The following is a 13,833-nucleotide window of genomic DNA, read 5'->3' on the forward strand; positions in this document are numbered from 1 at the left end:
TTACAAATTAAAGTTGTGGTGAAGATTAATAACTATACTAACAATTAACGTTAAAAAAACAAAACAAAGAAAAACAGTAAATCAGGTTGTTATTGCCATACATATTGATTCAATTCACAAAAATATCAATGGCAGATAAGGACGCTGGAAATAGGGTTGGGTTAAAAAAAAAATATATATAATCCCCCGATTCTGATCAATCTCATTTGAATAATTGGATATCCATTCATAAAATCTCAGATCAAGCCATTTATTTTTTTATTTGAATAATGCACCAGGTTAGAGGGTTACTTGTACAATTTACAGCATTAGTTCTCTGATAATCCATTTCATATCCATGTAAAATTGGTATTGTAACTGAAATATCCCTAACCTAAAAACAAATGGGGACATTGTAAATGGGTAAATCAGTGAAGACACCCAGCCCTGGCTGGAAAGACAAGTTGTTTAACAATCCATATTTTTTACTGTTCACAAGCTGTGTGGAGAAGCACACGTTCACCACTGCTGTATTTTGAATAAAAAGATGGATTATTATAAACAAGTCTGCATTCCAGTCTCTCTCTCTCGCTCTCCCTCTCTCTATGTATATCAACATTGTATACCGGCCATATACAGTCAGGTCCATAAATATTTGTGTCCATGAACACAATTTTCATAATTTTGGCTCTGTACACCACCACAATGTATTTTAAATGAAACAATAAAGATGTGATTTAAGTGCAGACCTTCAGCTTTAATTTGAGGTTAACGGCGTAGGAATTACAACAATTGCTATATGTGCCTCCTCCTTTAACACAATGGGGACAAACAACGGATATATACGTGTTTCGATTCCACCCGTTGTGGACAGAAGCACGGATATATCCGTGGCAAGTTGTTTTGGCTTTTATTCCATTTTAATAACCTATTCAAAATCGCAGAGCGGCACTGCAGATGTACCCTACTCTTTGAATTCGAGAAAGTGCAATACCAGCCAGATCCTCTTAGGGGCGCTAACGCGATAATGCAGTGTGCCCTGTGGCTGAACGGAGCAGTCTTTTTTTTTTTTTACTTTCAATGGAGTTTTCAGTTAGCTGGATTCTGGATGTGCAGCATGGAGCTTGGATTACGTTTTGGATTGCGGATTTCACTATGCAATAAGGGCATTTATCATCAGCCAATGGACATATCGATCTACCAGATGGCGATCGATAACGGGGAAATGCTCGGGGGGATCCAACCGGCTCATGGTAAGATATTTTTCACGTAAATTACAGCCCGATCGAGCCTTGTTATGATACGATACGATCGGCCTATGTGGGTACTTAGACGAACACGGTTATTGGTAATCAATAATAGGAAACGATGCCCCCCCCCCTTTCATGCATACATGCTTGAGGATCGTGCCGATCATATGCAATTTGAGTTTTAACTGTAGCATCTGTATAACGGAAATGCCATTGATTAGAACGTTAGTATCTATTAGCCCTTTATCTCGCCTTCCAGGAAGTATACTAGACCAAATGCCGTATAATGCTTATATTCACGGCGCTATAAAATGAGAACGTATTGATGAAAAAATTATTACTTTAATCCATTTTGAAGGGACGGTTTATGGTCCCAATTGACAATGAGAATGGACAGATAGCAATACTATAAAGTATAGATTTAGCTCTACAAACAGCCCCAAGTCTGTTTACATTTGCCGGTCCTCTAGAGATTTATTAGACGCATCCCAATGGCCCCGAATGTGTTAAAAAGAATTAAAGCTAATTGGACAATTGGCTGCTCAGCTGTTCCATGGCCAAGCATATGTTATTCTCTCATTATTTCATTTACAAGTATCAGATACAAGGTAGAGTTAATTTCATGTGTGGTATTTGCATTTGGAATCTGTTGCTGTCACCTCTCAGTCTCAATATGAGGTCCAAAGAGATTCAAGATTCAAGAGGTTTATTTGTCACATACATACCATACCAGGGCATACAGTGAAATGCGGGTGGCCATGCCCGCATTGATTGTGCAATAATACTAATAATAAAATAGACATAAAAAACAGGTAATAAGAAGACATAAGATGTGCATGATAAAAATAGACATGCTAAATTCCTGAGAAGGCACTGGGTCCTATGTACACTACTATACAATATACAATTTTAACTCTGTCATTATGCTATACTTACTATATCTAAACTATACTATACAAGAACCACATCGGTTCTTTCCTTAAGCAAAACCAACGGTCACTGACCTCGGCCGCGCCATTGTCTGATGAGCTGTCACTATCAGTGAAGCAAGCCATCATTCGGCTGAAAAACTAAAACAAACCCATCAGAGAGATAGCAAAAAACATTAGGTGTGGCCAAATCAACTGTTTGGTACATTCTTAAAAAGAAAGAACACACTGGTGAGCTAAGCAACACCAAAAAATCCGGAAGACCACGGAAAACAACTGTGGTGCATGACGGAAGAATTATTTCCGTGGTAAAGAAAAACCCCTTCACAACAGTTGGCCAGATCAAGAACACTCTCCAGGAGGTAGGTGTATCTGTGTCAAAGTCAACAATCAAGAGAAGACTTCAACAGAGTGGAGACGGTTCAAAAACAGGAAGACCACATTAGAGTTAGCCAAAACGACAAAACAAAGATCAACTTGTACCAGAATGATGGAGAGAGAAGAGTATGGAGGAAAGGAAAGGAACTGCTCATGATCCAAAGACAGTGTTTCCCCTAGGATCTTTTTCAGGGGGGGTGGTAGGCCCCCCAAAACTACTAGTGTTGTCGCGGGGCGAGCGTGTCACGGATACGTGGTGTCAACAGTGTCGTCATACGCTTTGACCAAATAGTCAGTTTATCAGAGCGGAGCAGATTTTCAGAGTGAATTTATTAACTCACCTTAACTAGGGCCCTATGAAATCCGTTTTTATCTTTTTCTGTTTTCGGATATGAATTTTCCAGTTTTTCTCTGTTTTAAATTTTCTCCTTTGGATTAACCAAAAAAACTATACAAAATTATGTTTTTAACTAACTTTAATAACAGTACATCTGCAAACAGTGCAAGTGTAGTTCAATGTTCAGTGCCAGTTCAGTTATGAGGTTTATTTTTTTCAATTCAGTTCAGTTCAATGCAGTTCAACTGCCAGTGCAGTGCAATAACTAAATAATAATTAAATAGTTAAATAATACAAAATAATAATTTGTTTAAAAGAAATTAGAAAAAAACTGTCAAATGTAATTTATTTCAAGAGATGTCCTTTAAAGGTTCATGCTTCTCCCCATCTCTGGCTGACATCACATACATGATGGTTAGGCCTTTGTGTTTTCCTCAGTGATGGATTATCTTTTGTCGGTCAGCAGCGTTTTGCACTTGCTTATGCTTAATTAATTAATAATAATTTTTTAAGTTTAAATATCAACATTATCTGGCCATCCTCAGCACGCACGCACACACACACACACACACACACACACACACACACACACACACACACACACACACACACACACACACACACACACACACACACACACACACACACACACACACACACACACACACACACACACACACACACACACACACACACACACACACACACACACACACACACACACACACACACACACACACACACACACACACACACACACACACACACACACACACACAGGGAGAATGGCTTATATGAACTGTCCAGTTCATATATCAACTATCCAGTTCGTTTTTATAGTGTAACGTTTGGTTACTTGAAGGAGAGAGAGACTGAGACTTGTTACGCTCTTGGAATTGTCTCGGAGTTGTCTCGGAACGGATTTGGTAGCTTTTTTTTCTGCGTCTCCGTAGACCGTGCCGCGCCACCTTTTTAAGTGAAGATTGATTTATAAAAAAAACTATTTATGTATAATTTAGCTAGCTCGCTAGGACTCATCAGTGAAGCATGGTGGGGGTAGTGACACATCAGTGTCAGTCATGATGTGACTGCTGACAAAAGCAGCAGGATGAATATTAATTTTTTATCTACTTTTTCTCCTTATTTTTCTATTTTTCTCCCATCCCAATTTCGTGTCGCCAATTCTCCCCTCCCCTGTCTTGAACGCTGCTAGACTATGCCTCCCACTGGTACACGAGGAGGCAGCCTGTCGCATCTTTTCACCAGACAGCGCGGTCTCTCAGTGGCGAGGAGTAACGCGTGGGAGGCTCACGCTGCCCCCGCTACTTCCTGTCGCTGCTGTGCAGGCGTCACCAAACTGACCTGTAGGAGTCGCTGTCCACAACGTCCAATCCCCACCCATCGACTTTCCACCCGCTACCTCTGCCAATTGAGATAGTATAACGACTGGCCCAAGCCGCAGGCAATGCTGACTCCGGGAGTCGAGACCGCAGCCTCTTGCATTGGTGACAAGCGCAATCTCCGCTACGCCACCCAGTCGCCAGAGCAGGATGAATTCTGAAGTGTTTCGGGCAATATTATCTGCTCATATTCAGCCAAATGCTTAAAAACTCATTGGACGGCGCTTCACAGTGCAGATGGACAATTACCCCAAGCATACTATGAAAGCAAAGAGGCAAAGAAGTGGAATATTATCCAATTGAGCATGCATTTCACTTGCTGAAGACAAAACTGAAAAGGCCCCAAGAACAAGCAGGAACTGAAGACAGTTGCAGTAGAGGCCTGGCAGAAAAGCACGTTCAGCCTAAGACTCATGCCCCCCCGACACACCACAAACCGCCTGGGCCGGTCCTTTATACCGGCAGCCATCAGGCTCTACAATAAAGGGCTCGGGTGGCCGGAGCGGCCGGTTCTGCTGCCAGAGCTATCACTGTCTCAACTCGGGACATGAGAACTAGAGACTCACATCAACGACTATCTTGATTATTTGCACTAGAGACTCATATAGTGTGGCGGTCTGATTCCTACCTCCACTGCATCCTTTGTAATGGCTGTCCTATACCGCCCCCCAGGCCCTTACACCCTCTTCCTAGATGAATTTTCAACTTTCATCTCTAAGCTTGTTATGCGCTCAGATAACATTTTAATTGTCGGTGATTTTAGCATTCATTCCAATACAACTCTAGATCCCCTAAATAAGGCTTTTACCAACATCATTGACTCTGTCGGTCTCATTCAAATCGTTGACCAACCCACTCACAGTGGTGGGAACACCCTTGACCTAGTCCTAGCCCGCGGTCTCACTGTGTCAAATTTGACCGTCTCCCCCTATGTTCCTGCTCTCTCAGACCACTACCTCATCAAATTTCAAATTGATCTGACGGTTTCTCGCCCAGACAGTGTAGAATCCTACATGAGCCGTCGTATTAACGCCTCAACTGTCCCAATTCTAGTTAACTGCCTACCAGACACCCTCTCTCCCTTCCTCTCTTACTCTGGCCCCCTTGATCTCTTTACAGACAAACTTAATGCCGCCCTTCGTAGCACGCTCGACATTGTCGCTCCCCTTAAACCTAAAATTAAACGTGCTCCGCAAAAACGAACTCCCTGGTTTACGGAGGAAACGCGCTCCTTTAAAAAGGCTTGTCGCAAACTTGAACATAAATGGCGTTCGACCAAACTCGAAGTATTCCGCCTCGCCTGGAATGATAGTTTACGTAACTACAAAAAGGCACTCTCACTTGCCAAAACCTCTTATTTTTCCAGGCTCATAAATGAAAACAAAAACAACTCAAAGTTTCTGTTTGACACAGTTGCAAAACTTACGCAGAAACAACCAAGTGCCCTAAACCATGCGTTCTCGGCTAACGAATTCATGACATTTTTTACCAAGAAAATTGACCTCATTAGAGATGAAATTGTTGCTTTACTCAACAATCAGAGTCCCTCCCAACCTTTGACGGGCATTCCCCCTGACTTTGATTCCAGTCATACGCTATGCTGCCTTGAAAACGTCTCACTTAGTGCCCTCTCTAAACTGGTTGGCGCGGCTAAACCTTCAACCTGTCTGTTTGACCCTCTCCCAGCAACTCTCATCAAAAAACTCTTCCCAACTCTAGGCCCTGCCCTACTCAATATCTTCAACACCTCTTTGTCTACTGGCGTGGTGCCCCTGGCCTTTAAATCAGCCATCATTAAACCACTACTTAAAAAACCGAACCTCGACCCTCTAATCTTGAAAAATTACAGACCTATCTCCAATCTTCCATTCCTATCCAAAGTGTTAGAACGGATCGTCGCAACGCAACTTACTGACCATTTATCAAACAATAATCTTAATGAATCATTTCAATCTGGCTTTAGAGCCTTACACTCCACCGAAACGGCGGTTACCAAAGTCACAAATTACTTACTGCTCTCTCTTGACTCAAACCTCACTTCTGTGCTCTTATTGCTTGATCTCAGTGCAGCCTTTGACACTATCGATCACTCGATTCTTCTAGGTCGGCTTGAGAATCATGTTGGCATTCGGGGTCTCGCACTAGCTTGGTTTAAATCCTATTTAACTGATAGAACACACTGCATGGTCTATAATGATTTAACATCTGAGACCCTCCCAGTGCAATGTGGTGTCCCACAAGGCTCTGTCCTGGGCCCTTTGCTATTTTCGATTTACATGCTACCCCTCTGCGATATCATACGCAAATTTGGCATAAACTTTCATTTTTACGCTGATGACACCCAATTATATATACCTATTAAGCCAAATGATTCCTCCCAACTACAAAACCTTGAGGCCTTCTTGCTTGCCGTCAAAAAATGGATGTCGCAAAACGTTCTACTCCTTAATGCAGATAAAACTGAGATGTTAATTGTTGGCCCCCCAAACCACAGAGGCCTGTTTCAGGACATCTCCCTCAACTTTGATACCTGTCATGTATCCCAGAGCTCCACCATAAAAAACCTCTGAGTCATTTTTGATTCCTCCCTCTCATTTAATGCACATATAAAAAATTTCACCAAAATTGCATTCTTCCATCTTCGTAATATCGCAAAAATACGCCCCATTTTAACTCTGGCTGATGCTGAAACCCTGATTCATGCTTTTGTCTCATCATGTCTGGACTACTGTAATGCACTTTTTTCAGGCCTACCTTATTCAAGCATCAAAAATCTTCAACTCGTGCAAAATGCGGCTGCACGGATACTAACTAGAACTAGAAAATTTGATCACATCACACCAGTTTTGTCCGCCCTACATTGGCTTCCTATCCAAGCCCGTTCTGACTTTAAAGTGCTACTCCTCACCTACAAAATTTTAAATGGGCTTGCACCGCTCTATCTATCCGATCTCATCTCCCGATACTCGCCCGCTCGTGCTCTGCGCTCACAAAATGCGGGGCTTCTATCGACCCCTAGGGTTAAAAAGAAATCCGCCGGCCACAGAGCCTTTGTCTACCGCGCTCCCTACCTGTGGAACAAATTACCTGCCGTCATCAGGGGCGCCTGCTCTGTCGAAGCTTTTAAATCCCTGCTTAAGACTCATCTTTTCTCTCTCTCCTTCAACCTACCTTGATCTCACCTGGTCGGGGACTGACCTTTAGATTAATCTGTATAGTTTAGTTATGGTACAGGGTACTACATGGTACCACTGGGTAGTTTACTATAGGGTAGTTTAGTTAGGGTACAGGGTACTACATGGTACCACAGAGTACTACATGGTACTGCATGGCACTACAGGGTACTACATGGCTCTACATGGCTCTACATGGCACTACATGGCACTACATGGCACTACAGGGTACTACATGGTACCACAGGGCACTACGGGGTACTACATGGCACTACAGGGTACTACGGGGTACTACATGGCACTACGGGGTACTATAGGGTACTACATGGCACTACGGGGTACTACATGGTACTACATGGCACTACAGGGTACTACATGTCTGCTCCTTTGCAGCACCACAAACATGGGAACTCTCTAACTCTCCCCCCCCCCCCCCCTCCCTCCCCCCTCTCTCTGAGTGCCCGTCTCCTGGCGCTGACTAAGGTGATGGATGCCTCGGGGTCTTGGCCAAGATTGTAGTGACTGCTCCACATGCACCTCCGAGGCCTTGGATCAGTTATTCACCGCCGTCTGTCCGTGGTCCTGTCAACTGATTAACAGTATTAACAGACTGTTAACAGATTAACAGTCAACGCGGTTTCATTGCTGGGTTAAGTACTTCTATTCTATTCACATAATACGCTTACTTCATATATCTACTCCATTCACATATATGCCTACCACTTGTATCTATTGCTATGTCCGCCTACTACAATCTCATGAGCTGTCTAACGCCTGTCCCGTCTCCCTGTCTCCCTATGACTTGCTGTCCTGGAGTGTTGACCGGAGTGTTGGACGTCCCGTGACGAAGGCCGGGAGATTGCGACCCCCTCTGCGTGCCCCCCTGTCTCCGGAGGTCTCGTAGTGGTGACCGGAGTGCCGGATGTCCCGCAATGATGTCGGGGAGTTCGCGACCCTCTCTGCGCCACCCCCTATCTCCCTGTCTCCGGCTGACCCTGAGCAACGACCGGGGTGTTGAATGTCCCGTGACTAAGACGGGGAGGACGTGACCCTCTTTGCGCCGCCCCTGTGCCTCAAATAGATCCGCTATCAACTCTATCTTTAATCTTTCAAAATGTTCAGTTGCTATCGCTATTAGCTCTATCTTTAATCTTTCAAAATGTACAGTTGCTATTGCATGCACTCATCTGTGTTTCACCACACACATGAGTGCATGCTTACCAACTGTCCGTCTGCAACACTACTATCACCAACATCTAAGAAGGGAGATCCCCCCTTGAATGGCCCTTCTAAGGTTTCTCTCCTCCACACTGCCTGTGGAGCTTTTTTCCCTATTGTTAGGTTTTAGTGAGTTTTTCCTTACCTTCGCGTGGGGTATGTCTGGGAGTGCTTGCATTCTTTCATTTATTTGCATTCATCTAAAAATGTTTGGACCTTATGGTGTTCTTGTTCTGTTCTTGACTTATTGTTATGTTTTCTTCTTGACTTGTTTAAAGAAGACCTGTACGGCCCATGGGGACATTAACGTGTGTTGTCGGGCCCTATAAATAAATTTGATTTGATTTGATTTGATATACGATGAGTAATAATTGAGTACTGTGTTTGTACTTTTATATTACTATTTTATATTTTTTATATTACTTTATTTATATTACTTTTTATATTACTTTATTATTATTTATTATTATTATATTTTATATTACTATATTGTACTGTACTGTGATTCTATGCATCCCCCATCTTTTTTTTGTTTTTTACCCTTTATTTACCCAGGGTAGGTTCGCTGAGCACAGATGCTCTTTTTCAGGAACGCCCTGCTTCACATTCACACAGTTCCATTCACACCTGGGAGCTGCCCAGTACAACCACAGTTGACACCATTGGCCACTGAGCAACTCCACTGGAGCAGTTGGCCGCTCAGCAGCGCCCCCCACCCAACAGCTGAATTGCCAATGGCTGAATTGGAGTATTGCACTGTGCGCGCACAACTGTCAGCTCTGTGGCTCTGCAGTTGCATGCTTCTCGCAAATCTAGCTCCCGCTGCCAAACCAAATGAATCTCGACATCGCTTCACCAATAGTCGTTATCAGAACACTACACACATATCATAATAGAACACACATCGTTGTCATTATTAGACCTGCTTAGACCTGCATTTATGCAGGTGAACACCAGGAAGGCGGCTGGCCCAGATGGAATAACACGACGCATACTCAAGTCCTGTGCTAACCAGCTAGCCCCTGTGTTCACCACCATATTTAATCGATCCCTGAAGGAGTCAGTGGTCCCTGCCTGCTTCAAGATGTCTACCATTATCCCGGTACCAAAGAAACCCTCCCCAGCAGGTCTCAATGACTACAGACCGGTGGCACTCACCTCTGTGGCCATGAAATGTTTCGAGAGGCTGGTCAAGGATCACATTTGTGCCTCCCTCCCCAGCGATATGGACCCTATGCAATTTGCATACAGGCCAAACAGGTCCACTGACGATGCGGTCTCCCAAGTACTGCACAGCACCCTCTCTCACCTGGACCGTCAGAAGGGGGGCTATGTGAGACTGTTGTTCATTGACTACAGTTCAGCGTTCAACACCATAGTCCCCACCAGACTGGTGAACAATAATAATAATATAATAATAATTTAGGACCTGCTCAGAGGTCATCAATCGGCACACATGCGATGCATGCATGCAATTCGTATCTGCGATTAACCCATCCCGTCGTCCTTCCCCCCCAAGGGCAGCCGGGAGCAGATCGAGCTGGGTCTGAGCTCCGCTCTGAGCGCCTGGGTACTGGACTTTCTGAGTGAAAGACCCCAGGCGGTCAGGGTGGGGGGTCAGACCTCCAACACCATCACCCTGAGCATCGGGTCCCCCCAGGGCTGTGTTCTGAGCCCCCTGCTGTACTCACTATACACACACGACTGTGTGGCCAAGTTCAGCTCCAACTCCATAGTGAAGTTCGCAGACGACACGGTGGTGGTGGGGCTGATCTCGGACAACGACGAGAAGGCCTACCGGGAGGAGGTTGAGGTACTGGAACGCTGGTGCCAGGACAACAGCCTGCTCCTGAACATTGGTAAAACCAAGGAGCTGATCGTGGATTATAGGAGAGGACAGCAGGAGACACACACACCACTGAGGATAAACGGGGCCACCGTGGACAGGGTGAGCAGCTTTAAGTACCTGGGGGTCCACATCTCAGAGGATCTGACATGGTCAACACACAGACACAGTTGTAAAAAAGGCGAAGCAGCGCCTCTACCACCTGAGACAGTTAAGGAAGTTCAGAGTATCGGGGAAGATACTCCAGTCCTTCTACTCCGGAGCTGTAGAGAGCATCTTGACTGGAAACATCACTGCCTGGTATGGTAACAGCACGGCACAGGACAAGAAGGCCCTACAGAGAGTGGTGCGCTCTGCCGAGCGTACTACGGGTATTGCACTACCTCCCCTGCAGGTTCTATACAACAAGAGGTGCAAATCCAGAGCCTGCAGAATAATGAAAGACCCTCACCACCCCAATAACAGCCTGTTTCAGCTGCTGAGGTCAGGCAGACGCCTGCGAACACCAGCTACTAGGACAGAGAGGCTTCGGCTCAGCTTCTTCCCCCAGGCCATCAGAGCCTTGAACAATGAACACTGAGGGTCACAGAACACTGAACCCTACACACACAAGCACACATTAGCACACACACGACACACACGCTGTGCACGCTCGCACACTAGCAGCCACTTTAACATGAGAAAGCACTCACTCATGCTGCACACGCCCACTTATGGCCACAAAGAAAGGTCACTTTAAAAAATAGTATAGTAACAGTGTATTGCACTACCTAGGGACCTAGCATGTCCTTCATGCTCTGTAAATAACTATGTACAAATACCGTGATGTCCCACTATGTTACCTGTTTATTGCACAATGTTGTCTATTGGATTCTATTATATGTTGTACTACTGTATTGCACATCGTTGCGGGCAAGACCACCCGCATTTCATTGTATACTTGTATGCCGTGACAAATAAAACTCTTGACTTGTCTTGACTTGGTGAAGCAACAGTGAAACAAATTTAACTATTTTAATACAATTCAAATTGTGCTTAGAGGGAATTATTTTCACCGGACATTATGACAGAAGAGATTTAAATATGTCGGACTTCAACAGATTTTGCCGGTCAAAAACCGGTAATTACCGGACAACGGAAACCCTGGTTGGGGGTTAAGTGCCTTGCTCAAGGGCACTTCAGCGGTTGGTGTTCCTGCCGGTCCCGGGGATCGAACCGGCAACCTTCCGGTCACAAACCCGCTTCTCTAACCTTTAGGCCACCGCTGCCCCACATGTTCCCGTACAGATAGCAGTGTAATCACATGTTCCCGTACAGATAGCAGTGTAATCACATGTTCCCGTACAGATAGCAGTGTAATCACATGTTCCCGTACAGATAGCAGTGTAATCACATGTTCCCGTACAGATAGCAGTGTAATCACATGTTCCCGTACAGATAGCAGTGTAATCACATGTTCCCGTACAGATAGCAGTGTAATCACATGTTCCCGTACAGATAGCAGTGTAATCACATGTTCCCGTACAGATACTGTAGCAGTGTAATCACATGTTCCCGTACAGATAGCAGTGTAATCACATGTTCCCGTACAGATAGCAGTGTAATCACATGTTCCCGTACAGATAGCAGTGTAATCACATGTTCCCGTACAGATACTGTAGCAGTGTAATCACATGTTCCCGTACAGATAGCAGTGTAATCACATGTTCCCGTACAGATAGCAGTGTAATCACATGTTCCCGTACAGATAGCAGTGTAATCACATGTTCCCGTACAGATAGCAGTATAATCACATGTTCCCGTACAGATAGCAGTGTAATCTCATGTTCCCGTACAGATAGCAGTGTAATCACATGTTCCCGTACAGATAGCAGTGTAATCACATGTTCCCGTACAGATAGCAGTATAATCACATGTTCCCGTACAGATAGCAGTGTAATCACATGTTCCCGTACAGATAGCAGTGTAATCACATGTTCCCGTACAGATAGCAGTGTAATCACATGTTCCCGTACCTTGGCACACGCCACCAGCTGAGAGGTGGACAGGGCACACTGGGTGGCGGCTGCGATGACCCGGTTCTGGAGCATCGCGTCCTCCGCCACCTGGGCTACGTTCTTGGCCTTTAGCACCAACATGGCAGCTGCGTTGGCCACGGCCTTGGCGAGGTTCATTAGCACATCCTGGACGATGAAGAGGTTGACAGAGAGGACAAAATCAGCCACAGTCCATATGGATTATTGACATGATACATCAACATCATTCATCTGCTGTAAAACATTTGTTTTTGGTACTCGTTTCATAAAAAAAATTATTAATTCAGTTTAGTTTCAGTTTGTTTCCAGAGTGGAGCTAGTTTCAGTATTATTTTCTTTATTCCTTTGTGTGATATGGTGAGTATTTGTCAGGGGAAAGATTTAAGAAATTCAGAATAGGTCTTGTGTAATACAAACACTTCACTGCAGGCAGTAGACTGAAGTCACGCAGACATCCCAGTCTTCATGAACATAAATGCACCAATGCCTCCTCATTACTTTCCTTATTGACAAATCTGACCAAATTGTTCTGTATATTATTTTTTATTTTAGTTACTAGTTTTGTAAGTACACAATATCGTTTCAATTAGTTATTTATTCATTAACACCCTTTAATTAAAAGATGTAAAGAAGGTGTTGCCCCTCCTGTCAGTTGATCAGCAGGTGTGTCCGTGAAGAGGTTCACGAGTTTTGAGAAAATAAAACAACAGTGCTTCTGCACTGGTCACACATCGATGATGATAGGTAGCAGAGCGGGCAGAATGAGAGGTAATTAGGATGAGCCAAAAACATGCAGATGAGTGCGTGCGTCACTGTCGGGTGAAAACCTCTCATCTCCAATTTTGGAAATGTTCATGTTTTTCACTTGGAATTAAAGCTGCAGTAGGCAACTTCTGAGTGAGTCTACCTGCCCAGCTGAAATAGAGCAAGCTCTGCATCACTTAAAGCCCAAGTAAAAATTTTTACACACACTCCCAGAGGCACCGGCAGCTTTAAGATGAATTAAAAAAATACATTTGAATAATAACATATATATTTCCCAGCCTCTGATTGGCAGGAATGCGATGGTGGTCTTACATTTTCCGACAACTTGGCAGGCCAAAGATATCTGATTGGTTATTGATGCAGGGAGATGATCAGATATGTTTGGCCTGCTGCCAAGTGGTATTGGTTGGATGGACAGGACACAGGCTTCTGATCAATAGAATGCTGTGAGTGTGAAGTGTAAATGTAATGTGTGTATTCTACGATTAATCATTGTATGTGTAATGTCTGATACCCATGTCG

The 13,833-nt window shown here is 44.3% G+C and overlaps 1 protein-coding gene across 1 annotated transcript in view; it reads right to left on the minus strand.

Annotated features, from left to right (window-relative positions):
• The window catches only part of LOC311247127 (talin-2), a gene marked incomplete at its 3' end in the record, with an annotated part of 264,901 nt that overhangs the window by 170,651 nt on the left and 80,417 nt on the right, over positions 1 to 13,833 (minus strand). The window contains exon 17 of the mRNA XM_084337443.1: positions 12,526 to 12,693. Within this exon, the coding sequence (XP_084193569.1) occupies positions 12,526 to 12,693 (168 nt within the window). The remainder of the gene's footprint in view (positions 1 to 12,525; positions 12,694 to 13,833) is intronic.

The sequence above is a fragment of the Notolepis coatsorum genome (assembly GCF_963971535.1).
Source record: "Notolepis coatsorum genome assembly, chromosome: 20".
Classification (NCBI taxonomy): Eukaryota; Metazoa; Chordata; class Actinopteri; order Aulopiformes; family Paralepididae; genus Notolepis; species Notolepis coatsorum.